General features: G+C 45.3%; 1 protein-coding gene across 5 annotated transcripts in view; it reads left to right on the top strand.

Annotated features, from left to right (window-relative positions):
• LOC135525985 (ral GTPase-activating protein subunit alpha-2-like) overlaps positions 1 to 27,607 on the top strand; it is a 137,360-nt gene that overhangs the window by 46,664 nt on the left and 63,089 nt on the right. For 3 of the 5 annotated variants that reach the window (XM_064953977.1, XM_064953975.1, XM_064953976.1), the window contains exons 7-27: positions 369 to 484; positions 688 to 826; positions 1,651 to 1,856; positions 2,215 to 2,457; positions 2,854 to 3,033; positions 3,473 to 3,607; positions 3,739 to 3,887; positions 6,175 to 6,286; positions 6,545 to 6,782; positions 9,501 to 9,674; positions 11,966 to 12,115; positions 15,275 to 15,397; positions 15,861 to 15,946; positions 16,080 to 16,344; positions 19,087 to 19,280; positions 19,414 to 19,512; positions 19,676 to 19,831; positions 26,382 to 26,510; positions 26,794 to 26,922; positions 27,113 to 27,171; positions 27,417 to 27,525. In XM_064953977.1, the coding sequence (XP_064810049.1) occupies positions 369 to 484; positions 688 to 826; positions 1,651 to 1,856; positions 2,215 to 2,457; positions 2,854 to 3,033; positions 3,473 to 3,607; positions 3,739 to 3,887; positions 6,175 to 6,286; positions 6,545 to 6,782; positions 9,501 to 9,674; positions 11,966 to 12,115; positions 15,275 to 15,397; positions 15,861 to 15,946; positions 16,080 to 16,344; positions 19,087 to 19,280; positions 19,414 to 19,512; positions 19,676 to 19,831; positions 26,382 to 26,510; positions 26,794 to 26,922; positions 27,113 to 27,171; positions 27,417 to 27,525 (3,191 nt within the window). The remainder of the gene's footprint in view (positions 1 to 368; positions 485 to 687; positions 827 to 1,650; positions 1,857 to 2,214; positions 2,458 to 2,853; positions 3,034 to 3,472; positions 3,608 to 3,738; positions 3,888 to 6,174; positions 6,287 to 6,544; positions 6,783 to 9,500; positions 9,675 to 11,965; positions 12,116 to 15,274; positions 15,398 to 15,860; positions 15,947 to 16,079; positions 16,345 to 19,086; positions 19,281 to 19,413; positions 19,513 to 19,675; positions 19,832 to 26,381; positions 26,511 to 26,793; positions 26,923 to 27,112; positions 27,172 to 27,416; positions 27,526 to 27,607) is intronic. The other 2 variants (XM_064953979.1, XM_064953978.1) reach the window with 1 other exon arrangement.

Raw genomic sequence — 27,607 nt, 5'->3', positions numbered from 1 at the left:
CTAAAATAGCCTTTTTCCTTGAGGGGGCCGGCAAAATGTACCCAGTTGTCCGGAATTTTCCTTGTTTTACTATCCTGGACTCTTTGTCCCTGCAAGGATAGTAAAACCAAACACACGCTCAGCACACCCCAAGGTGCTCCATCTTCTGGTCCCCTGTCCTTACAGTTGAATGTGTCTCAGTTTGCTGTTCAGACCTGTTTCAGTGCCATCTGGAAGTTGTGCAATTTGAGCTGGGGCAGCTGACTGGGATTGTCTGGGTCCTGGGGAACTACACTGATTATTTCATGAAATGGGCTGCTGGAGTGAGATGAAGGCCGTCTTCACTCCTCATTCCCTCTTTCGCTCTGTTTCTCTCTCTGGCTCAACAGCCAAGGTGGTGCCTGAGGAGATTACACCGCTGGTGCCAGCTGTGCCAGGGGAGAAGCTGGCAGACGACCAGACCTGCTACATCCTCCAAACCCTGCTCAAGTTTATGGTTGTCCAGGTGAGGCTCCTTCTACGATATTGTCCTTCCTAGACAACACTGGATCACTCTGTGGCCCTGGTCGAATACCTTCAAAATGCATAATCTAATCAAATGAGGCCATTCTTTCCTGTAAAAACAAAGTCATGTGTCCAGTACCAAGCTTGTATGGGGCCTATTGTCTGGCTGTGTTGTGACTCAGTCTGCCTCTTTGTGTCTGAAAGGCGTCCAGTTTAGAGTGGAAGAACAAAGACAACCAGGACACCGGCTTCAGGTTTCTCTTCAGTCTGTTCAAGAAGTACTACCTTCCTCACCTCTTCCCCTCCTTCACCAAGCTCACCAACCTCTACAAGCCGCTTTTAGGTGTGGGTGTGGGTGAGGCCGTGCATGTAGGGTTGTAATTCCCTTAGCAATGAGCAGTCTTTTTTTTTATATCCAGTTATGTCACCGTGGGTCAATTTGCAAATGGATTACTCCATTTGAGATTCTGAATGTGCAGCTTGACTCTAACACACTCCTGGTAGCTTTTTACATTTATTTTTATTTTTTTAAAGTGGCATGCAAATTGGGTATTAGCTACTCTCCTAAGAAGCAGCTTTGGATAAATGTTGTTTTTTTTTTTGGAGGGGAAGTGTAATATCATGCTCCTCTATTAAACCAGGCAAGTCAGAAGTTCTAATTTATAATTGCAGCAACAGGCCTTTGCCAAGTCAAAAACTTGACCCAAAAGCTAATTAATACAGTCGATGCACACAGATTCCTGAGGCCAGGCAATTTAGACATCTTGTCATGAACTTGATGTTTTCCTCCATTTCCCCTGTTCTAATGATCTACTCTGTCTGAGAGGGAATGTCTATTTTTAGCTAATTGCCAGTCAATTCAAAGGTATTCAACCCATGTTTAAATGAGGTTTCATGAATTATAGAAATTAAAATCCTTTGCAACATTAACCTGGTCCACGAGACTGTGGTTCACTGTAATTATCAGGGTTGTTCAGGTCAGTTACTTTGTGGGAATTAAATATTTTCATATAATGGCCAGTAACCGCAAAAAGAACCTGATGTTGACTAAAAGAGCAGCGTGTTTAGATCTTGTGTTAATATCCTTTCTCTAACTCCCACTGTGTATATATCACCCTCGTTTCCCTCTCTGTGTCTCTGATCCTTCCCTCTCCCTACCTCCCCCAGACCTCCCCCACCACAGACCAAAGCCTCTGTATGTCCCGGTGACCCGTAACAACGAGAGCACGTTCTGTACGAGAGACCAGTACCTGGCTCCCCGTGTGGCCTTCATCACCTGGCTGGTCACCTTCTTCCTGGAGAAGAAGTACGTCAGCACCGCCACCCCCAGCGCCAAGAACGGGACTAACGAGGTCATCCCCAAACTTATCCAGGTAGATCCGATGTCAAACATGCTAGTAGATGCCAATAGACTTCCAGTCACTGCGCTAAAACTAGTTAGCATTGGCTCGCGAAACGACCTCTAACTTACTTCATACTGGACGCAGAGTCATACAAATGGTATCCACAAGTTCATCTGACTCTAGGGAAGTAGATAAAGTATCCCTTTAATGCAGAAAGGATTGAACGGTCAGTTCCAAGGCGAGGTTTATTTTAATGTTGACTTGGAATAATTTTATTCAACCAACAGTTAATGCTATGTTTGTCTTGGTCTTTATAATTTATACTGGAACCCAGCCCTAAACCCTCTCACTGGTACCCTGTCCAACCCGCTGCTGTGTGTGTGTTCAGACTGTCACTGCAGGTAGTAGCAGTCAGGAGAAGGATAAAGACCGTGGTAGCGAGGGGGAGCCCAACGGCCCCACGGAGCCAGAGAAGAGCCACTCTAACAGTAGCACGCTGTCTGACCGGCGCCCCAGCGACTCCAGCCTGTGCAGCATCGACGAGGAGCACCGCAGCGTCTACGACATGGTGCACGCCATCCTACTCTCCACACGGGACAACATCAACTTCGTCAATGAGGTTTTTCACCAGGTACAGCCCACAGAGAGATGATGACAGTGTTTCCAAATGACTCAATGAGAGTATAAACTAGACTTTTCCTCTGCAGGAGCAGTTTTAGTTGTGAAGCTGATTTCCTTTGGTTCCCCACTAGCTTTGGAACATGATGCTGAGTAGGAAACCATCTTATCTGTTGTGTGCTGCCATCTAGTGCAAAGACACTATCACTACATCAAAGTGATCCTCTTAGCTGGAGCAAATTCAATAATTCAAGTTAATTCAGGTTAAATGTCCTTAGCCACCACATCTGCTTCGTGTCATTTAGCAAACACCCTATTAGGATCCTGAAAATACTTTTATTCATTATCCAACGCCCATTATCCTATTTTCTCTTGCACTATACTGTGTAATATCTGTCTATATCTCCAGGCCTTCCTGTTGCCCTCCTGTGAGGCATCAGCGACCCGGAAGGTGATCAAGGTGTACAGGAAGTGGATCCTGCAGGAGAAGCCAGGCTTCATGACGGAGCCGGAGAAGAGCAGACAGGCCGAGGTGGAGGAGAACCCAGAGCAGCTGCTCATCACGGAGCCCGATAGCACACACACACAGGTAATGGCAGTGATACACAGACAAACACACCCAGGGTGTAAGGTAGCCTAGTGGTTAGAGCGTTGGGCCATTAAACGTAAAGGTTGCTTGTTCAAATCCACGAGCCGACAAGGTGAACAATCTGTCAATGTGCCCTTGAGCAAGGCACTTACCCCTAATTGGTCCAAGGATCGCCATTGATAATGGCTGAACCTGCCTGTGACCTACTCTCCCCAATTTTGCAAAAAAACACATTTCTGCACATTGGGATAAACAAAAAACACATTCCATTTTACGCGTGTATAAAACACGAATATAAACACTAACCTAATTATTATTATTACACAACTACACACACACACACACACAGCACAAGTTAGTGGATGCGCAGACTAAAATGAACTCGGAACACTCAATTTCATACTCGCCACGCTGAATGGACGGTCGTGTCCTCCTGCAGGCGTTGGAGAGTCATGGTCACAAACGCTCGTCCAGTTGGGGCAGAACATACTCCTTCAGCAGTGCCATCAGCCGGGGCTGTCTCACTGAGGAACAGAACAGAGACATCAAGGCTGGCATCCAGCCCACCCTGCAGGTATGTGCGTGCGAGCGCGTTTTGTATTTTTTTGACACGTTTTTTGTTGTTGTTGTGCGTGTCCAGATGTATCTCATCAACCCTTGACCGTAGTTTTATCTCCATGCTCTACCCCCCCCCCCCACCCCCAGGTGTTCCTGACCAACTCGGCCAACGTGTTTCTGCTGGAGCCGTGCCCAGACGTGGCCAAGCTACTGGACAACCAGGTGGAGGTGTGCAAGGGGGTGCTGAGCATCTACCGCCACGTGATCATGGAGCACGCCATGAACACACAGACATGGTACGTCAGTCAGCACCTCATCGACGTGCATACTGAAATACACTAAGCATGATCAATAAAATGTCACAATAGAGTTCAGTTTGGCTGCTGGAGATCCCCCATCTACACTAAGTCCATTGACCACTACGTGCTGTTTTCAAGATTCATTACAACTATTTGGTTGTAATATCTCCTCTTGAAGAGTGTAGTCAAAACTACACATTTCTGATTCTTCCACATTTAGCTCTATCATCAGTTATATAGTAAACATCAATTGATCATGTATTTTCAGATGCGCGAGGGTCAGATCCGTTTGGCTATTCATTTGTAGCTCGCTAGCAGAAGCAATGTGTCTTTTAGCTTGCTTTATTAGAGATTAGGCTTTTGGAAAGAGCTTGACATTGTCCTGGTAAAGTTGTCTTCGGACTACTGTCATCACCGTAAATCAATCCATATTTAGATATAGTCATCTAGTTTATCCCCTGAAAGTTAGCTTGATTGACGTGGTCTGTTATTAGCTAGCTAGCCAATTTGACGTGGTCCGTCAATCAATGTAGCCTATCATGTTTGTCTGCAGCAATCGTGACTAAACACTATTTAAAAACAATGTTGAAAATGGAATAATGTTAGGCCTACCCAACGAAGTAAGCTATGTCTGTTGGAGAAAAAAGTACATACTTCTACTTACCGCCATGGTAAGCCAACTGTGCAAAGTTTCTACCGGTAGCTGCTACTTGACAGGCAGATCCCACAAAGGATGGGACAATTAACCTAAACCACTCAACCTGTCAGGTATAGCTCACTTTTTACATTTTACGGCACTCAAATATCCAATTAATGGTGGCCAATATTTTGAGATATCGTGAGGCTACCCTCCAGGTTTTTCACAATTTCTAAACAGGTTTTTAGGAATTTTTGCTAATTTCTTCTAAATAAATAACTGACCTTTTACAGACCCTTTACTCAGTACTTTGTTGAAGCCCCTTTGGTAGCGATTACAGCCTCGTGTCTTCTTGGGTATGACGCTACAAGCTTAACACACCTGTATTTGGTGAGTTTCTCCCATTCTTCTCTCAAGCTCTGTCAGGTTGGATGGGAAATGTCGCTGCACAGCTATTTTCTGGTCTCTCCAAAGATGTTCGATCGTGTTCAAGGTCGGGCTCTGGCTGGGCCACTCAAGGACATTCAGAGACTTGTCCCGAAGCCACTCCTGCGTTGTCTTGGCTGTGTGCTTGGTGTTGTTGTCCTGTTGGAAGATGAACCTTTGCCCCAGTCTGAGGTCCTAAGTGCTCTGGAGCAAGTTTTCATCAAGCATTTCTCTGTACTTGGTTCCGTTCATCTTTCCCTTGATCCTGACTAGTCTCCCAGTCCTTGCTGCTGAAAAACATCCCCAAAGCATGATGCTGCCACCACCATGCTTCACCGTAGGGATGTTGCCAGGTTTCTTCCAGACATGAAGCTTGGCATTCAGGCCAAAGAGTTCAAACTGGGTGTCATCAGACCAGAGAACCATGTTTCTCATGGTCTGTCCTTCAGGTGCCATTTGGCAAACTACAAGCGGGCTGTCATGTGCCTTTTACTGAGGAATGGCTTCCGTCTGACCATAAAGGCCTGTTTGGTAGAGTGCTACAGAGATGGTTGTCCTTCTCAAAGATTGTTCCATCTCCTCAGAGAAACTCTGGAGCCATGTCAGAGTGACCATCGGGTTCTTGGTCACCTCCCCGACCAAAGCCCTTCTCCCCCGATTGCTCAGTTTGGCCAGGCGGCCTGCTTTAGGAAGCGTGTTGGTGATTCCAAACTTCTTCCATTTAAGAATGATGTAGGCCACTGAGTTCTTGGGGACCTTCAACTTCGACCAATTACTTCGACCTCATGACTTGGTTTTTTGCTCTGACATGCACTGTCAACTGTGGGACCTTATATAGACAGGTGTGTGCCTTTACAAATCATGTCCAAAAATTGTATAAATTTGCAAAAAATTCTAAACACCTGTTTTCACTTTGTCATTATGGGGTATTGTGTGTAGATAGATGAGGAATAAAAAATAATTGTATACATTTTAGAACAAGTCTGTAATGTAACAAAATGTGGAAAAAGGGGTCTGAATACTTTCCAAATGCACTGTATATACTATTTGTGTACACCCACTGGCTTAAATAGGAAAACAAATTCTAAACCAAGCGGTTGCTTTTACCTGAAGGACTGTATTGTCAGACAGGCCTGGACAGTTCCACTGTGTTATATGATAATCTACTGATACACAATGATGGACTAATCATATATTCTGGTGTGTGTCTGGTGTGTGTAGGGAGCAGATGCTACAGGTGCTGCTGAGGATCACTGAGGCGGTGATGAAGAGGCCTCAGGAGAACCAAAGAAAAGACATTTTTGCTGAGAGCCTGGCTGCCATCCTTTTCCGGGTCAGTCAGCCTGGGGATCATACAGCCTCTCTTACTGTTAGAGTTGTTCTGATACCTCTGTTAGAAGAAGTCCAGCTGAGCTCCTGGAAATGGTTTTTTGCCCATGATGTTAATATAATGTGGAAACAATGTTACAGCTCTAATGGCTTGTTAGTGTTTTGATTACAAGCCAATAAGAACCAGCTGCCTGCCTATGGTGATTAATGAGATGTTCTGTTTTGTCCTCCTGTCTTTGTGCCCCTGTACATCCTCCCCCAGACGATCATCGTGGCGTGGGTACGGGCCAACCTGTGTGTGTTCATCTCTCGGGAGCTGTGGGACGAGCTGCTGTCTGTGCTGTCGTCTCTGACAGGCTGGGAGGAGCTGGTGACCGAGTGGGCCAGCATCATGGATTCTCTGACCGCGGTCCTGGCCCGCTCCGTTTACGGCCTGGACATGAGCAACCTGCCCCTGGACAAACTCAGCGAACAGAAGGAGAAGAAACAGAGGGGACGGGGTGAGGAGGCAGGGGGAGAGGGGGGGTGGAGTCAGGGCTCTAAAGTGCAACCCTTTTGGTTGCGAACGCTCCTTAATATTTGAATTTGGAAGCACCAGTGCGCCTAGAAAACATCCGCCATATAACAATTATTATAATGGTTAGGCTTAGCTGTATTGCTGTTTAGGAGTTCCCTAGAGGAAACACACAGATTCGTGACTGTGGTGGTTGTACCATTACTACAGAGAAAGCCACTTGTCTCTAGCCCAAACCATTCCAAAGTTGTGATCCATATCACTGCCTCTAGGTTTTTTTCATTGGCGTCGCAGCGGGATGCATCTTCATTGGCTGGAAGCATCTTCATTGGCTGGAAGCATCTTCATTGGCTGGAAGCATCTATCTCCATTGGCTGGAAGCATCTATCTCCATTGGCTGGAAGCATCTATCTCCATTGGCTGGAAGCATCTATCTCCATTGGCTGGAAGCATCTATCTCCATTGGCTGGAAGCATCTATCTCCATTGGCTGGAAGCATCTATCTCCATTGGCTGGAAGCATCTATCTCCATTGGCTGGAAGCATCTATCTCCATTGGCTGGAAGCATCTATCTCCATTGGCTGGAAGCATCTATCTCCATTGGCTGGAAGCATCTATCTCCATTGGCTGGATGCATCTATCTCCATTGGCTGGCCGTATTTTTTTACATTCATAAACCACGTCGTGGGATGTGCTAAAACGATTCTAAAACAGCTTGTTCAGTTATGTTACCTCATTATCTAGCAAGCTAACAACCTGGTAACTTTACCAGTACATCCAAACATTTCACGGAACAGAAACAATGGAAAAGGGATAGCTTAGGAAATGTTGCTTTTGAAACAATGTAGAAACCTAATATTCCACAAATTACTTTGTAATTTCAATGGCAGGTATTTGTATCAACATTTTAGCTTTTATAATAAACACATGGCTTTATAGACTTGTTCGTTTCTAGGGCACAACATAAACTCAGCAAAAAAGAAGGACCCTGTCTTTCAAAGATAATTTGTAAAAATCCAAATAACATCACAGATCTTCACTGTAAAGGGTTTAACACTGTTTCCCATGCTTGTTCAATGAACCATAAACAATTAATGAACATGCGCCTGTGGAACGGTCATTATGTCACTAACAGCATACAGACGGTAGGCAATAAAGGTCACAGTTATGAAAACTTAGGACACTAAAGAGGCCTTTCTGCTGATTCTGAATAACACCAAATGAAAGATGCCCAGGGTCCCTGCTCATCTGCGTGAATGTGCTTAAGCATACTGCAAGGAGGCATGAGAACTGCAGATGTGGCCAGGGCAATAAATTGCAATGTCAGTACTGTGAGACGCCTAAGATAGCGCTACAGGGAGACGGGACGGACCGCTGATCGTCCTCGCAGTGGCAGACCACGTGTAACACCTTCACAGGATCGGTTCATCTGAACATCACACCTGCGTGACCGGTTAAGTATGGCAACATCAACTGCCCGAGTTACACCAGGAACGCACAATCGCTCCATCAGTGCTCAGACTGTCTGCAATAGGCTGAGAGAGGCTGGACTGAGGGCTTGTAGGCCTGTTATAAGGTAGGTCCTCACCAGACATCACCGGCAACAACGTGGGAACAATCCCACCGTCGCTGGACCAGACAGGACTAGGAAAAAGTGCTCTTCACTGGCAAGTCGTGGTTTTGTCTCACCAGGGGTGATGGTTGGATTCGCGTTTATGGTCGAAGAAACGTTACACCGAGGCCTGTACTCTGGACCGGGATCGATTTGGAGAGTGGAGGATCCGTCATGGTCTGGGGAAGTGTGTCACAGCATCATTGGGCTGAGCTTGTTGTCATTGCAGGTAATCTCAATGCTGTACGTTACAGGGAAGACATCCTCCTTCATGTGGTACCCTTCCTGCAGGCTCATCCTGACATGACCCTCCAGCATGACAATGCCACCAGCCATACTGCTCGTTCTGTGAGTGATTTCCTGCAAGACAGGAATGACATTGTTCTGCCATGGCAAGAGAAGAGCCCTGTTCTCAATCTAATTGAGCATGTCTGTGACCTGTTGGATCGGAGGGTGAGGGCTAGGGCAATTCCCCCCCAGAAATGTCCGGGAACTTGCAGGTACCTTGGTGGAAGAGTGGGGTAACATTTCACAGCAAGAACTGGCAAATCCGGTGCAGTCCATGAGGAGGAGATGCACTGCAGTACTTAATGCAGCTGGTGGCCACACCAGATACTGACTGTTACTTCTGATTTTGACCCACCCCCCTTTTGTTCAGGGACACATTTTTCCATTTCTGTTAGTCAAATGTCTGTGGAACTTGTTCAGTTTATGTCTCAGTTATTGAATCTTGTTATGTTCATACAAATATTTACACATGTTAAGTTTGCTGAAAATAAACGCAGTTAACAGTGAGAGGACGTTTCTTTTTTTGCTGAGTTTAGCTAGAATTCATACCGGCCCAATAGAGGCTCTATCTCAATTTGTCTGGTGCTCCTAGATTTTATGTGGTGCTTTTAACTTGTTAAAGTTGGAATGCGTAAAAAATGCGTTTTTTTAAATTGAGAGCCCTGGATGGATGTAGGGATCGAGGGGGATGACGCTGTGTAAGCCTCAGAGAATAGAGCAACATTGGTCAAAAGATTCAGTTTCTCTTTATGCTTCTGTATTTATATTATTTGCGTGTGTCTGTCTCTCTTGTCTGTGTCTCAGGGGTGATCCAGGACTCCCAGAAGGCAGCAGCGGTGGCCAGGTCCTTCTCTTTGAGCTGGAGGAACCAGGGAGACCAGCAGGGGGTACAGGAGCCCATGAGGTTCCGCAGCGCTACCACCTCAGGGGCCCCCGGTGTGGAGAAGGCACGCAACAACGTCCGACAGAAAGCCACAGGTGAACATACACACACATGCTACTGTAATGAAGTCATATTTGGCTAGTGCCAGTTCTGAGTCCATCTATGACACTACAGTGTAGACCAGACCCTCCATAGACTCCACAGTGAGTGAGTGTATATAAAAGCAGGGCATATGTACATTAGCCCAGGTGCTGGTGAGGGGCTCCACTCTAAGCACAAAGCGATAGCAGATGGTCTCCATTGTTCCTGTCAGATGTCATTGGCCAAAGTCAACATGTTTCTGTGTCAGTTCCCCGGCGCACACACACTCCCCTGGTGACGGACGTTGTTGCTTCATTGTTCAGATACAGTGAACAACATCCACTTGACTGATGGAGATGTCTCAGTCTAATGATCAGTTGAGCTCTCAGGCGATCCAGAGCAGAGATGAGCTGTCTCTAAACTAGCTAATCCCTAACGGAAGGGGATGAAAGTGTGACCCGCCTTGCTTGTTTCCTCACCCTCCTCCTGTCTCTGTCTGTCTGTCTGTCTCTCTGTCTGTCTCTCTGTCTGTCTCTCTGTCTGTCTCTCTGTCTGTCTCTCTCTGTGTAATGACTGATAGCATCTCTGCTCGCTGAAGAGCTTGTTGAGCCTGGACCAGATGTAGTCGGGCCTGAAGGAGGACTCTTAAAAGAGTGTGTGTGTGCGTGCAGACATGAAACGCCACCGCCTTAAATTCTTCCTTTTCTCTCGTCTAATTGGATTTCTCCCACATTGATCATCAAACATCCTGATATCCCTCCTCCTCCACCGCCCACTTCTCCTTGATAGAGGGCCCACACATCAATCCATGGACGTTTTTGATAGTTTCATTAAGAGTGTAATTAATGCTCATTAATATGCATAAAATGGCTAACAGTAGCGGTCTGTAGTGGAGACGATGCTATCTCCAAATGAAAGTGACTAATTAAATTGTGGTGTAGGCAGAGAATAGAATCCTCTTTCTCTTGCAATGCTCCTCTCTCTTTTAGATTAGGCCTGAAGTGCTGTCCACACACACTTCCCCAACGCCTTAACTTTGAAAACTGAAAATGTGTGTAATCTCATTTATGCCAATACGTACTTGGCAATGTTTTTCTGATGAGTAATTCCTGCGACATGGTGTTGAAATGACTGGGAACTAATAATAAATATGGTCATATTGTCCTATTGACTGACGACAGATGTATGATCTGAATTTGAGCCAGGTTGCCACGGCAGGACAAATAGTCCCGCAGCGAAAGGAAATGTGGATTATAGCACATTTTACATTTTTATAGGGGTTGATCTTTTTTTCGTAAGGGAAAATCTTCAGAAACCCTTTTTTAAACCTCAATTACACGACACATTTCAAATGTCCTGCATTGCAGGAAGGTTCTCCTGCAACAGGGTGATCAAATTAAGATCCTAGGTCTACTCATTTCAAACCAGAACCTTATTCTTTATTATGGAAATAATGTACTAGAATGCGATATGTGCGACACATGAATTGTGTCACTATAAAAGCTTGCCCCACTATAAAAGCTTGTCCCAGCCCTTTCCAGCTGCCTTTTGCTTTTCGTTTTGTTCGTGTATTATTATGGGATCACGTTACAAAGTTGTGTGTGGATGGAAATAAGTTGTCTTTACTGTGATGCACTCAAAGCCAGTTGTATTTGTCCTCTTCTGTCATGTGCATAGAGAACTAATTCATCTGGGCTTCAAATAAAAGCAACGCGTTGCATAAATGATGTCTCTCAAATGTAGACGGGTTCATTTAAAACATTTTTTTTTTTTTAGAATATGCAACGACAAATCTGGTAGAGCAGTGTCTGTTTTGATGAAGAGCCCTCAAGTGTCAAATGAATACGAGATCCAGACTCGGGGTTTAGGCTTTAATATATTCTGTCTTTTTTCTTTACACGGAAGTCTCAGTTAATAGTTCTTAATTTCCTGTCTCAGTAATTTCACTCTGCCTGTTTGTTTCCCTCTTAATGCCTGAAGTTGGAGTCACACAACAACAAAAAACCTTCTTACATTTTTCAAGCAAATTGACATGAATCACAGTTACACCTGCAGATCTCAAATTAGGTTTCAACCTAAGTGGATTTTGTCTTTAGTTATATTTTTCTGCACTTTCTTCCCCTCTTACAATTTTTATGCAAATGGTTAAATGTATTTGCCAGTGTCCTTCTGCTATTCTGCTCTATGATCTTATTGACTTATCCCCCCCTTCTCTCTTCCTCTTCTTTTTCCTCCTTCCTTCCTTCTCTCTCTCTCTCACTCTCTCTCTCTCTCTCTCTCTCTCTCTCTCGCTCTGTGATGGAAGCTAAGCGAAGCCAGTCTATCAGCAGCTGTGTCCATCTTTACGAGGCTCTGCCCGCTACTAAAAGCGTTCCTATGCTGCTTCACACTGTGAGCTCTTTCTTGCCTGGTCTCTCCTCCTCTTCCGGTAACTCTTGCTCTCACAGGCTTTCAGGTAAAGTGTTTCTGAGAGCTGTCTGTGTGGTGTCCTGTCTGTCACTACTCTATCTCCCGTCTCCTATTCTCCTGTCAGTCCCTCACTGTTTTATTAACACTCAGTGAAGTTGAAACCCTTGTTGTTTCTCACGGCTACTTACTGTCGTTTTGGATTGAAAGTAAAAAAGGATAATTGTCTGAATTGTATACTAATCTGTTCTAATGTTGATTACTGCATGTTCCTATTCCATCTCACTATGTGGCTAAAACAATGGAACCATTTTATCATTTTAAAGGTGCTACACAAGATTTTCTAGAATGTTTTGATTGTAATTGCAGAAAATGTCTATCTGGCACTAATAGTAGAATGATAGTGTTTCACAGTATTACTTACCCACCAGTGTTGTGAATGGCTAAGATATTCGCCTATTGATTTCTCCCACCGGATCGTCAAACTGGGAAGGCTGTTCTGGCTATGTTATCTAAAAGTACACCTGCTTGTCATACATCTCATTACAAAATAATGGGCATTAATATTTCTGGAGTTGGCACCCCTTTGCTGCTATAATAGCTTCTGCTCTTCTGGGAAGTCTTTCCACTAGATGCTGGAACATCGCTGCTGGGACTTGCTTCTATTCAGCCACGAGCGTTAGTGAGGCAGCACTTTGAGATATCAATTGATGTACGAAGGGCTATATAAATAAATTTGATTTGATTTGTATGGACCTCACTTTGTGCATGTGGGCATTATCATGCTGAAATGGAAAGGGCCTTCCCCTAAACTGTTAACACAAAGTTGGAAGCACAGTCGTTCAGAATGTCATTGTATGCTTTAGTGTTAAGATTTCCCTTCACTGGATCTAAGGGGCCCAAACCATGAAAAACAGCCCCAGACCACTATTCCTCCTCCACCAAACTTTACAGTTGGCACTATGCATTGGGGCATGGAGTGTTCTCCATGTAACCATCAAACCCAGATTTGTCCGTCGGACTGCCAGATGGTGAAGCGGGATTCATCACTCCAGAGAATGCGTTTCCACTGCTCCAGAGTTCAATGGCTGCGAGCTTTACACCACTCCAGCCGACACTTGGCATTGCGTATGATGATCTTAGGCTTATGTGTGGCTACTTGGCTATGGAAACCAGAGGCAGTTTGGATCTCTGTAGTGAGTAATGGAGCACAGGCGATTTTTACACGCTTTCAGCACTCAGCAGTCCCGTTCTGTGAGCTTGTGTGACCTACCACTTCGCAGCTGAGTCGTTGTTGCTCCTAAACGTTTTCACTTCACAATAACAGCACATTTAACGAAATGACTTGTATCCTATGACGGTGCCACGTTGAAATTCACTGAGCTCTTCAGTAAGGCCATTGTACTGCCAATGTTTGTCTATGGAGATTGCATGGCTGTGTGCTCGATTTTACACACCTGTCAGCAACGGGTGTGGCTGAAATAGCCGAATTCATTAATTTGAAGGGGTGTCCACATACTTTGTGTGTGTGTGTGTGTTTATATATATATGTAGCGAGCTCCAGAATCTATAGCAACCAGGAAATTAACTATTTCCGCTACTCTATCCATCCATATATATATGGATGGATGGATGGATAGAGTAGCGGAAATAGCAAATTTCCTGGTTGCTAAAATTCTAGAGCTCGCTCTATTTCAGTTTTTGTGAGAAAAAAAGCACTGAAGAGGGTAGTGAATCATTGTACCATCTAAACTGGAAGAAAAAAAATTGTTTTTACAGGTGTTTGAAGCTGGTGGACCAAAACATTTACATTACATTTAAGTCATTTAGCAGACGCTCTTATCCAGAGTGACTTACAAATTGGTGAATTCACCTTCTGACATCCAGTGGAACAGCCACTTTACAATAGTGCATCTAAATCATTTAAGGGGGGGGGTGAGAAGGATTACTTTATCCTATCCTAGGTATTCCTTGAAGAGGTGGGGTTTCAGGTGTCTCCGGAAGGTGGTGATTGACTCCGCTGTCCTGGCGCCGTGAGGGAGTTTGTTCCACCATTGGGGGGCCAGAGCAGCGAACAGTTTTGACTGGGCTGAGCGGGAACTGTACTTCCTCAGTGGTAGGGAGGCGAGCAGGCCAGAGGTGGATGAACGCAGTGCCCTTGTTTGGGTGTAGGGCCTGATCAGAGCCTGGAGGTACTGCGGTGCCGTTCCCCTCACAGCTCCGTAGGCAAGCACCATGGTCTTGTAGCGGATACGAGCTTCAACTGGAAGCCAGTGGAGAGAGCGGAGGAGCGGGGTGACGTGAGAGAACTTGGGAAGGTTGAACACCAGACGGGCTGCGGTGTTCTGGATGAGTTGTAGGGGTTTAATGGCACAGGCAGGGAGCCCAGCCAACAGCGAGTTGCAGTAATCCAGACGGGAGATGACAAGTGCCTGGATTAGGACCTGCGCCGCTTCCTGTGTGAGGCAGGGTCGTACTCTGCGGATGTTGTAGAGCATGAACCTACAGGAACGGGCCACCGCCTTGATGTTAGTTGAGAACGACAGGGTGTTGTCCAGGATCACGCCAAGGTTCTTAGCGCTCTGGGAGGAGGACACAATGGAGTTGTCAACCGTGATGGCGAGATCATGGAACGGGCAGTCCTTCCCCGGGAGGAAGAGCAGCTCCGTCTTGCCGAGGTTCAGCTTGAGGTGGTGATCCGTCATCCACACTGATATGTCTGCCGAAAGTAACTTTCATTTTGGTCCACCAGCTTGAGACAGCTGTAAAAATGATATTTCACAGCGATTTTGATGGTGCAATGATTCCCTACACTATTCAGTGCTTGTTTTCTCAGATAAACTGAAATTGAGCGAATAGTGTAGAATTTTTAGCAACCAGGACATGACAGTGATTTTCAGTAGATAACACAAACACACAGTCAGAACAATTTTCCCGGTTTGACAACAGATGCCACTCCGTCGGGTGGAATCAATAGCCGAATATCACAGCCAATCACAACACTGGTGGGTAAGTAATACTGTGAAACACTATCATTCCACTAGTAGTGCCAGATATATTAGACATTTTCCGAGAAATCCTATGTGTCGCACCTTGAAGTTGCTGGAGTTCTGTGTGGTAGAGCATGTCTTGTGTGCCGGATATGAGATGCCTGATGCATTGCTCTTAACCCTCTGTCCTCTCCTGGCTCCCTGGTCGTGGTGCCCAGATGTGGAGGAGGGCCAGTTGTCTGAGTGTGGGGGAGACGGGGAGCTGGAGGCTGGAGACAGCCCTCTACCACGCAGCAGCAGCACCTCCGACATCACACAGCAACTGACTGACACCTTCCCAGGTAGGGATACACCAATGAGTGCGCGAACACACACAGCGTGAGGGCGTGTTCTAACGTAGGCCATTTCTGCTGCCCTCTAGTGGAAGTATCTATACTGCCGCTAACAATAAGCCCATCTATACAGTGGTTGATGTGCTTTGAAGACTACAGGCTACAACAGTGGTTCCCGACCAGGGGTACTTATTCTATCCACAGGGGCTACTTGAGAAGTCTGATGAAACCATAGGTCTGCTTGTTAAATGTACATGAGGGGGTACTTCAGGGGTACTCTGGGCAGAGCTAAATTCAGTTGGTGGTACAGTAACCGAAAAAAGGTTGGAACCTCTGGGCTACAACTCATTCTGATCATGCATCTGGAGGATGTAGGGATAAGACTACAACAGTATTTATGACCAGGGGCTGTCTGCTGTGGGGGGTGGCTGTTTGTGTGTCCAGTGTGATTAACAGTCACTGTGACCTCCAGGCCACAAGAGGGAGAACTCCCCCAACAACTCCTGTGGCTCCGATGGCAGGGCGTCGGAAGCGAGGACAGACGGCGACCCGCCAGTGGTGAGAAACACACACCCGACGCAAAATCTGTGACCCTCTTACTTTGTTTGGTTATTTCAGCAGGGCATCTGTGGCGGTCTGATAGAGGCATCTCTGAAACAACCACTGATGACTTCTCCCTCTGTGCTCCCAGATTCTGATCCGGCGGAGCAGCAGTCCGGTCGAGCTGGACTACTCTGTAGAGGGACACAACAACTATGCAAGGCCCACGCTCCAGGAGAAAAGTGTGAGTGTGAGCAGCGAGACATCCAACGGCTACTTGAACGACGCTGACGGCAGCCTGCTGGCCTGGCAGGCCTTTGAGGAGGAGGCAGACACCCAGTCAGCCCAGATAGATGTCACAGCAGACACAGGGAGCCAGAGGAGCCTGCTGCTCAGCCACAATGAGGCCCTGGCAGGTACTGAACTGTACTGGTTGGGGGGGGGTGTTGATAAGGTTTCTGGGAGGACTGATTTTGGTAACCGAGGCTAGGATTGCATTGGTTTATATGGGATAAATACTGTAGCATATGGCCTTCAGGTTCAGTAGATTTGTGTTCTTTGGGGTTTGTCAGATTCAGGTGTTTGTCTGTGGGTCGTGTGGGGATTAATCTCAGAGCAGCCTGACCTTTCAGAGGATTAGCATAACCTTCATAGCCAGCCTCTGTCTGCTCTACAGTATCTTCCCCTGCCCTGCCTGCCCTCCCTCACCCTGGCCTATGAAGCTTTACAGAGAAAATACTCCCTCTCTCTCCACCTCTATCTAGCCTTGGACGTGTTCTGGTTTTACCACCTGCTCAGGGGTCTTTATTCAGCAGGCAGCTGGGCCTTTTGTTTATTAAGCTGTTTTTGGTATTAGGTTAACGCAGTATGGCTATTGAGGGAGGGCACATAAAGATGGATTGATTACTACTGTTACATGTTGACTGGGAAATGTTAGGTGAGAGTCTCCTTGCTATGAAGAAATGTTAGGTACGTCTTTGGAAAGTATCTCAAAATATTATCGTGGTTCAGCGTAGGTGAATATTTGGAAAAAACTGCTGTGGCTAATAGCTGTCAATTCTTGTCAAAAAAGAAAGAGTCCCTTAGCATAACCCCTGACCCGACACCATCCCCACCTCGTCTGTACTCTTACATTGATTCATTGTGAATTCTTGTGTTTGTGCTCCGTCAAGCTCCACTGTCTTCTGGTTGTCCTCTTGTTTTCTGTCCTGAGTGTTTTCTCTCCCCACTCCGCACCCCTGTCCCACCACCAGCAGCACCCCTGTCCCACCACCAGCAGCACCCCTGTCCCACCTCCAGCAGCACCCCTGTCCCACCTCCAGCAGCACCCCTGTCCCACCTCCAGCAGCACCCCTGTCCCACCTCCAGCAGCACCCCTGTCCCACCTCCAGCAGCACCCTGTCCCACCTCCAGCAGCAACCCTGTCCCACCTCCAGCAGCAACCCTGTCCCACCACCAGCTTTGCTCGTGCACACTGAGTGCCGGGACTTCCCCCATCTGCTGGAGAACACCGTTAGAGGTCGACCGATTTATGATTTTTCAAAGCCAATACCGATACAGATTATTGGAGGACCAAAAAAAGCCGATACAGATAGATCGCACGATTTTAAAAATAAAAACTTTTAAAATATATATATTTGTAATAATGACAATTACAACAATACTAAATTAACACTTATTTTAACTTAATGTAATACATCAATAAAATCAATTTAGCCTCAAGTAAATCATGAAACATGTTCAATTTGGTTTAAATAATGCAAAAACAAAGTGTTGGAGAAGAAAGTAAAAGTGCAATATGTGCTTAGTAAGAAAGCTAACGTTTCAGTTCCTTGCTCAGAACATGAGAACATATGAAAGCTGGTGGTTCCTTTTGAGTCTTCAATATTCCCAGGTAAGAAGTTATAGGTTGTAGTTATTATAGGAATTATAGGACTTTTTCCCTCTCTACCATTTGTATTTAATTAACTGTTGTTTATTGGATGTTCTTATAGTCACTTTAGTATTGCCAGTGTAACAATATAGCTTCCGTCCCTCTCCTCACTCCTACCTGGGCTCGAACCAGCAACACAAAGACAACAGCCACCACATCGAAGCAACGTTACACATGCAGAGCAAGGTAAACAACCACCCCAAGGCTCAGAGCGAGTGAAGTTTGAAACGCTATTAGCGCGCACCCCGCTAACTAGCCATCCATTTCACTTCGGTTACGCCAGCCTCATCTCGGGAGTTGATCGGCTTGAAGTCATAAACAGCGCAATGCTTGACGCACAACGAAGAGCTGCTGGCAAAACGCACAAGAGTGCTGTTTGAATGAATGTTTACGCGCCTGCTTCTGCCTACCACGCTCAGTCAGATACTTAGATACTTGTATGCTTGTATGCTCAGTCAGATTATATGCAACGCAGGACACGCTAGATAATATCTAGTAATATCATCAACCATGTGTAGTTAACTAGTGATTATGATTGATTGTTTTTTTATAAGATAAGTTTAATGCTAGCTAGCAACTTACCTTGGCTTACTGCATTTGCGTAACAGGCAGTCTCCTTGTGGAGTGCAACGAGAGAGAGGCAGGTCTTATTGCGTTGGACTAGTTAACTTTAAGGTTGCAAGATTGAATCCCCCGAGCTGACAAGGTGAAAGTCGTTCTGCCCCTGAACGAGGCAGTTAACCCACCGTTTCTAGGCTGTCGTTGAAAATAAGAATATGTTTTTAACTGACTTGCCAAGTTAAGTAAAGATTAAATAAAAGTGTAAAATAAAATTTGAAAAAATAAAATCGGCAAATCGGCGCTCAAATTTTCCGATTGTTATGAAAACTTGAAATCGGCCCTAATTAATCGGCCATTCTGATTAATCGGTCGACCTCTAGACACCATACATCAGTCTGTGTTGCACATGCCTCAGGACCAGGGTACTGCTACACCCCCTTTCTAGCCTGAACTGCCCACCTCCCTCTGTGTTGCACTGTGTTAATCCTATACCCACCCATCATGTGTGTTCAGCTGTGTGTGACTCTGGTGACTGGGGAAAATAAACCTCCTGTGTTGAATCACCTGTGTCCGGGGTGTGGACAGGCCTAGAGTTCTAGTGTTATATACAGAGTTTATACAGTAGTAAATCAGAGTTCTCTCTCTGCTCTATCTGGTCTTGCAGACAGCCGTGAGTGTCTGACTGATGATGTCAGCATCATCGCAGGCGGGAGCCTGACCGGCTGGCACGCTGACTCCGCCTTTGTGCTCTGGAGAAGGATTCTGGGTATCCTGGGGGACGTCAACAGCATCCGCTGCCCCAGGATCCACGCCAAGATGTTCAGTTACCTCTATGACCTCTGGCACAAACTGGCTAAGGTAAGCACTGCCCAGCCTTCAAACACTCTTATCAGCCCTGATGACATGTAATGTACAGTAAATTTGTCTCAGTCAATATTTTGTTCTGTCTGTTTTGTTCAGTCTGGCTAATGCAGTAGTGCCCTAATTGCAGATCCGGGACAACCTGGGCATCAGTGTGGATAACCAGTCATCTCCTCCCCGGCCTGTTTTCATCCCTCCACTCAGAATGCTGGCCTCCTGGCTCTTCAAGGTAACTCAGCGGTTCAGAGGTCCACTGCCTCTACGTGCATCACCAAACTAAGAACTATCAAATACATGCATGTGACTATAACCGTGTGACCTGGTCTCTCTCCCTTCCGCCTCTCTCCTTCACTCCTGTTCTCTCCCTCTGTCCTCCTCTCCTTTTCCCCCAGGCCACCATGCTGCCTGCAGAGTTCAAGGCGGGTAAGCTGCAGGCCTATAAACTCATCTGTGAGATGATGACCAGGAACCAGGACGTGCTGCCCAACAGTGACTTCCTGGTCCATCTCTACCACGTCATGCACAAGGGCTTCACCAGCGTGGACCAGGTAATTTTCTGTTTTATCCTAAGCATGCTTTAACTAGCCAGTAGGAGGGGTTCATGTGAGACAGATAAGGCCAAGAGGAAGCCTGACGAAGAACCACAGTATTTGAAACATTGCCTCTATAACTCTGATAGCACCTAAACTGTGCTGTCATTCTCCTGTGTTCATGTGCTTTTCTTGATGTAGATTCCAGTAACTAAGGCCAGAAGAAGGAGCCACTGTCAAACACAAGAGAATGGGACTGCTCTTGCAGCCACCTGCCAATAAACTGTACAGCTGGGATCTGTTGCATTGTGGCTGTACTTCCACTCATAACCACTAGATGTGGCTATCATCAAAGGCATCTTAGGTTTTGTTCCATGGTCCTCTAGATAGAGGAGGAGAATGATGAGATGCTCGGTTGCCGGTACATAGCACATGTTTGTTGACATATGTCCTGCTGATGATGACATTGTGTATACCTAACCTTTACCGTTTTAACTTAATCTGGACTGGCTGAGGTAAATGTGAAGATGGTTGATGAAGCTGGTGAAGTATTATATTGCGTGTAGGTAAGGCTCACCTGGGTTCAGATCAGTGGAGTTAAGTGTTCTCTAGTCCTTTACTCTCTCTAGACCTCTCTCTCTGTCTCTTTGGGAGGACAGCCAACCGGTGGTGATTGTGATGGCACACTGTTTTGGCATGTTGTCTCGTCTCAATTCAGCATGGTCCTCCTCTAGCTAGCCACTCCCTGCCTAGCTGGCTGGCTACTCTTCACATTTGGCAGAGGTCCAGTCCAGCCTACTGAGTGGGGATAAAAGAGCCCCCCCCCCCCCCCCCCACACACACACACACACACAAAAACAAAGACAAGCAAGGGAGAGAGAGAAAGAGATTGATGGAAGGGGGGGAAACTGTGAATAAATTAGTTTGTTTTGTGCGTGTATGCTCTGCCCACGGGTTTATATTGCGCTTTGGCAGAGCGACAAGCTTATTAGAATGTTTTCCATGTCGTTAAATAATGTTTGAGCTCCTGCCGTGTATACGTGATTAATTAAGGATTGACGTCTGTTGCACTCCGTTGGAGTGACACGTTGGCTGGGGCTGTGGAGGAGAGGGGGGTCCTGGGGAACGCGCTGTGGAGAAATGAGGGGGCCGGTGCAGAGGGACAGCGTGGCATTCTCCTTTCCAGCTTTTGTTGTGCCTAAATATAATATGGGGCCTGGGCCGCCAGTGTTGAGCTGGCTGGGCGCTGGAGCGTGCTCAAATTGGCCAGAGAATGAGTCCTAATGTCACACAATGGAGGGACAGCCCAGCCGCACGCCTGCTTTACATAAGAACGTGCCTCTTACTCCATCCCCCTCCCTCTATCCCAGGGATGTTAAACTAATTTTGTTTATTTCCTTGTCGTCACAATTTGCTGAAGATAGTCCTCTATCCGTCGTTTTTGGAATTGTCGATACTCCCTGTCATCCCCAACTGTCTAGCTTAATTTGTATGATCATTAGTGAGCTGGACAAAGCCAAGAAACGGTATAAATATAGGTCCATTATCGCTACACAGTTTTGATTTGGTTTTAGTCATTTTTAAATATATTGAGTTTGCCCCTCCCCCCAACCACCAGATTGGACCCTTCCTGTGTATGTTGTACGTTTGACCCCTGTTCTATCCGCTCTATCCACCATTCCTTACAGTATCCCTCCAAATCTAATGTTCTTCTCTCTTTAGTCTACTCTGTCCCACTCCTACGCTCCCCACATATTTGTCCACATTTCTTTGTTTTTAATGGACTGTTTGGTACTTTTTAAAGCACTGCACGTTTGCAAATATAACATGGCAATGTTTTTCACTGAAAAGGAGGGGCTGTGAAGGAGTGTACACCCCATGGCTGCCAAGGTCAATGGTATTGTCCAGGCTCTCTCTGTCTCCGTCCACTGAGCCTGCCGTGGCATGGCCACGAGACAATTGGCAAGGCCTTGGGCCAATGGTAGTAATCTATTTTCTAACTCTAAGAGTGCTGTATGTATATCAGCCTAATGTGAAGGGTTGTTTTTCTTTTTTGTGCATCAAAATGGGCCTTCTATGAACCGTGTGTTTTGTTTGCTGGGTGTGAGCCAGTCAGTAAACATCTCTCTCACACCTGCTCTCCCTATGCACAACCATAGGTTTTTCTATTCACCTCAATTTATCAGTGAAGAGAACAGGGATTGTTTCATCTGTGTAACGGAGGCCTGGGGAGAGGGGGGGGGGGGAAATGTGACAGTTGAGTTCTTTTGCGGTTGAAAACCTCAGCGGCTTAGTTGATGATGAAACCTTTGAAAAGGACCTCTACACCTTGACAGATTAACAGGAGAGGTCTATCTATTAGCCTGGACTGGGAAACCCCTCTTCTACACACACTTGCTGTCATCAGAACTTAGTCATGCTATGATTTCAGTCTCATACAATAATGACCAGTAAATTGTGAAATATTTCATTAGTACAGAGCCTTTAAAAAGTATTCACACCCCTTGACTTTTTCCACATTTAAAAAAAATATATTTTTTTTTCTTTTTACAAAGTGTGATTAAAAATGTGACAGTATTTCGTGTAGATCATTGACGGGAAAAAAAACGTCAAAGTGGAATACAAATATGAACATTTGTAAAACATATTAAAATAAAAAAAATAACTCTAATAGTGGTGTTTCAGAAACGATTCATACCCTTTGACTTATTCCGCATTTTGTTCTTACAGCCTGAATTGAAAAGTTAAAAGTGTTTTTTTCTCACCTATCTACACACAATACCCCATCATGACAAAATATACTGTATATATTTTTTTATAGAACATTTATTGAAAATTCCGAATTATTTAATTTACATAAGTATTTGCACCCCTGAGTCAATACTTTGTAGAAGCATCTTTGGCAGCAATTACAGCTGCAAGTCTTTCTGAGAGCTTTCCACACCTGGATTCTGCAACATTTGCCCATTTTTTTTATTTTTATTTTTTTCTAAATTCTTCAAGCTCTGTCAAACCATTTTTAAGTCTTGCCATAGATTTTGAAACCGATTTAAGTACAAACTGTAAGTTCCATTCAGGAACATTCACTATCTTCTTGTTAACCAACTCCATTGTAGATTTGGCCTTGTGTTTTAGATTAATTCAGCAGTAACCTAAACTAACCTATCTCCCAGTGTCTGTTAGAAAGCAGACCGAACCAGGTTTTCCTCTAGGATTTTGCCTGTGCTTAGCTCCATTCCCTTTTTTAAATCCTGAAAATGCCCAGTCCTTAACGACTACAAGCCTATCCATAACATGATGAAGCCACCACTATGCTTGAAAATATGGAGAGTGGTACTCATTTGCTTTGCCACATGTTTGCAGTATTACTTTAGTGCCTTGTTGCAAACAAGATGCATGTTTTGGTGTATTTTTATTCTTTACATGCTTCCTCCTTTTCACTCTGTAATTTAGGCTAGTATTGTGGAGTAACTAAACTCAGCAAGAGAAGAAATGTCCCTTTTTTAGGACCCTGTCTTTCAAAGATAATTTGTAAAAATCCAAATAACTTCACAGATCTTCATTGTAAAGGGTTTAAACGCTTGTTCAATGAACCATAAACAATTAATGAACATGCACCTGTGGAACGGTCGTTAAGACACTAACAGCTTACAGACAGTAGGCAATTAAGGTCACAGTTATGAAAACTTAGGCCTCTTTAGTGTCCTATCTACTGACTCTGAAAAACACCAAATGAAGATGCCCAGGGTCCCTGCTCATCTGTGTGAACAAGCCTTAGGCATGCTGCAAGGAGGCATGAGGACTGCAGATGTGGCCAGGGCAATAAATTGCAATGTCAGTACTGTGAGACGCCTAAGACAGCGCTACAGGGAGACAGAACGGACAGCTGATTGTCCTCACAGTGGCAGACCACGTGTAACAACACCTGCACAGGATTGGTACATCCGAACATCACACCTACGGGGCAGTTACAGGATGGCAACAACTGCCCGAGAAGGAATGAGCGTTACACCGAGGCCTGTACTCTGGAGCGGGATCGATTTGGAGGTGGAGTTTCCGTCATGTTCTATGGAAGTGTGTCACAGCATCATTGGACTGAGCTTGTTGTCATTGCAGGCAATCTCAATGCTGTGCGTTACAGGGAAGACATCCTCCTCTTTCAAGTGGTACCCTTCCTGCAGGCTCTTCCTGACATGACCCTCCAGCATGACAATGCCTCCAGCCATACTGCTGTGCATGTTTTCCTGCAAGACAGGAATGTCAGTGTTCTGCCATGGCAAGCGAAGAGCCCAGATCTCAATCCCATTGAGCATGTCTGGGACCTGTTGGATCGGAGGGTGAGGGCTAGGGCCAATCCCACCAGAAATGTCCGGGAACTTGCAGGTGCCCTGGTGGAAGAGTGGGGCAACATCTCACAGCAAGAACTGGCACATATTGTGCAGTCCATGAGGAGGAGATGCACTGCAGTACTTAATGCAGCTGGTGGCCACACCAGATGGTGAATGTTGATTTTACTGGAGTTGCAGCAATGAGAAGACTGTAACTACCAATTGGATACCACAAAATTGGGACGAAAAAGGGATAAAAGTACCAACAACAAAAAAATGTGAGGTATAGATCGATCATTCTCATTGACAGCAAGTCTAAGAAGTGGTAGATCTGTTTGCTCTATTTCCATGCTTCCTGTTCTTTAAGTTATGTTTTTGCACACCAGCTTCAAACAGCTGAAAATACATTATTTTTGGTTATTGGAAAGATATTTCCCAGTAGTTTCGATGGTACAGTGATTCTCTACACTGCTTGCTTGTTTAGTCACAAACTTTAATTTGGCAAACTATTTGAATTTTAGCGATTTCTGCGTATTGCACCTGTTATATCCAAAAAGTATTTTTTTAAAGTATTCAACGAGAGCGGGTTGAATACTTACCGACTCAAGACATTTCAGCGTAAAATTTGTAAAAACAGAATTCCACTTTGGCATTATGAGGTATTGTCTGACAACAACAAAAAATCTAAATGTAATAGATTTTTAATTCAGTCTGTGATGCAACAAAGTGGAAAAAGTCCAGGGGTGTCAATACTTTGTAAAGGCACTGGAGAGACTGAGGCTCATTTCCTGTGTGCCTTCAAACACGGCGGAATGAAAGGGTTTTACGAAGCCTCCTGTCGGGGTAGTGTTAATGCACCTTTTGTTGAGAAGAGCAGAACAGGCCAATCCCACTGCCAACCCTCAGCCTCACCACACAGGACCAATTCCCATCTCTACTACCACACATTCATTTCACAACCAAGCTCCCTCTACTTACATGCACAATGGAAATGCTTTGTAGGTTTGTCGCTTGCCTTAAAATGCTCATTTCAGGCAATCAGCCGACAGTTTGTTGGCAGCTAATTACCACAGACTGTTCACCACATTACGCCTTTCAGAGGTCAATTACGTCAGAAATGACGGTAAAATGGGCCTCCAAGCCCTAATGCTCCAAACCAATTTCTGTCTTCTGCCGGCACTGTGTATGTTTTGACTTGTTCCTTATTGCCTGCTTGTTTTTATATTCTTCCTTTGTTCCCCCTGTTCTGTGTTTACAAAGGCTTCATTTGAGGTGATTAATGTAGCGGGTGGGTGGGTTGGGAGGGGCAGAGTGGGGGTGGAGGTGTGCAGTGTGCCGGGTGTTTGTTGAGGTGCACTGGGGCTTAGGACTCGGGGAGACACGGCCACTGTTTGAACGACCTGATTTACACACATTTACAGCTACCCAGAAGGCAGGTGTTGCCGGGCCTGGATTTTGTCTGTGCACACACACACACACACACACACACACACACATATACACACACACACATATATATATATACACACAAACTGGCTTAACAAAGATAAGCGGGCCAACCAGTCTCCCCTTATGTAGGCCTTTCCATTCTTATCTCATAAAGAATTTCAGTTCACTCCTGACATTTAAGGCAACATGGCTGTACTTTGACATCGGGGTAATAAGATGGTCGTCAACCATTGTTATTATGGAGCTGTACTATCTGCCCACGTATAGAGAAATCCCTCTTTTAATGTCAGCACCCATCTGGCCAGAGAGCGCACTGTGTACCTGAACAATACCTTATCCCTGGCTTTAATTACGTGCGTGGAAAGTTGCAGGTCTTTTGTTCCACCATTCTCCCCCCTTTGTGCTGTTATCAACCCATCTGCTGCTGCCTCTTTCTCCCATTCCCCTCTCTTTTCCTCCTCCACCTCGTTCCCCTCTCTTTTCCTCCTCCACCTCGTCCCCCTCTCTTTTCGTCCTCCACCTCGTTCCCACTAATTTTTTTGTTTTTGTATAAAGATGGACTGTGAAATTAGGTGCACTCCTGAGTGCACTGTTGTCATGTTTATGCTAATTTTGGAAGGACTACTATGCTACCATTCCTTTCCAGAGCTCAGTGCCTGTCCATTCCCACAAATACACTCAGAAATACATGCAACCTGCTTACAAAACAGGTGTGGTTTTTACTGACCATTCAACCAATCAATCCATTGACCATAACCATCTGTGTGGTATGTGTGTGTGGTCCCTCCCAGGACGTTCTGAACACGGTGATCCGTTCCTTTTCCCCGCGGTTCTTCTTCCTGGGCCTGCCTGGCTTCACCATGCTGGTGGGAGACTTCATCACCGCTGCAGCACGCGTCCTCAGCAACGACTCCTCCGAGGTACGCAGGTCTACACACTCACAATATGACACGTCTTACATTGTAATAGCTACAATTGAATTATATCAGTTGGCTAATGTAAATATTAAAATGCAATATTTGATGTAATAACATTTACGGTCATTAAACATAATGTACTGAACATCATTCTGAAGTTCAGAGTGGAGTGTGTTGAATTCAACACAAGGCCATAAGGCAGCCGCTCTTGGATGAATTTCCAGGAAGCATAATGTTTCATGTTCTGTAGCCGTGATGATGGAAGTCTTTTATTTTCCTCTGAAAGGCTCCGAGGATAGAAGCACAGACCGTCCTTGGGTCGCTGGTCTGTTTTCCCAACCTTTACCTACAGATTCCACTACTGCAGACCGTTCCCGGAACTGATGACATCGTCGTCGGGAACGAGGACATCAAGGTATTCAGAGTTCTTCCATGTCCTTTTGACCTTTTAGTAAATACTCAGACAGCAAACCCATTTAGAAAAAAATGTATAGCAGTTCCCTGTAGTTACAAAATGTGTACTTTGATGGATAAGATGGAATGTTTGGATGGTATGTGAAGTGGATTGATCATTATCATGTCTTCTCTCTGCCCTCTCCCTTCAGGACTATCTGGTCAACATCTTACTGAAGACGGCACGGAATGAACCCTATGAAGCGGCCAGGTATGGAGGGTTAGGGGTGCAGAATAAAGGTGGTTTGGAAGCAATGGGACTGATTTTGTATCGAGTGGATTAAGGTTCATATTTCAAATAAGTAGTGTATTGAAATAAAATATTTGATGAATTGTTTAATTCAAGAAAGAAGTATTGTGAGTTAGTGAAATTGAACAGAGATACAACACCAGAAAGTGAGTAAAATGGTCCCATAGCGTATATCAGTATTCTCACTGGTCTGCTGTGTGTTCTAGGTGTATAGCTGTATGTAGTCTGGGCCTGTGGGTATGTGAGGAGCTGATGCAGCAGAATATTCACCACCAGGTGGAGGATGCCATCAATGTTCTGGGCGTAACACTAAAGGTCAGTGTGTTTTATGCGTCAGCGCCTGTGAGTGACAACATGCTCTGTGGTGTGACTGAAACATATTTTTTTTGAAGACCTC

Source organism: Oncorhynchus masou, chromosome 32 (assembly GCF_036934945.1).
Source record: "Oncorhynchus masou masou isolate Uvic2021 chromosome 32, UVic_Omas_1.1, whole genome shotgun sequence".
NCBI classification, from domain to species: Eukaryota; Metazoa; Chordata; class Actinopteri; order Salmoniformes; family Salmonidae; genus Oncorhynchus; species Oncorhynchus masou.
This window is presented reverse-complemented; position numbering and strand designations above follow the sequence as displayed.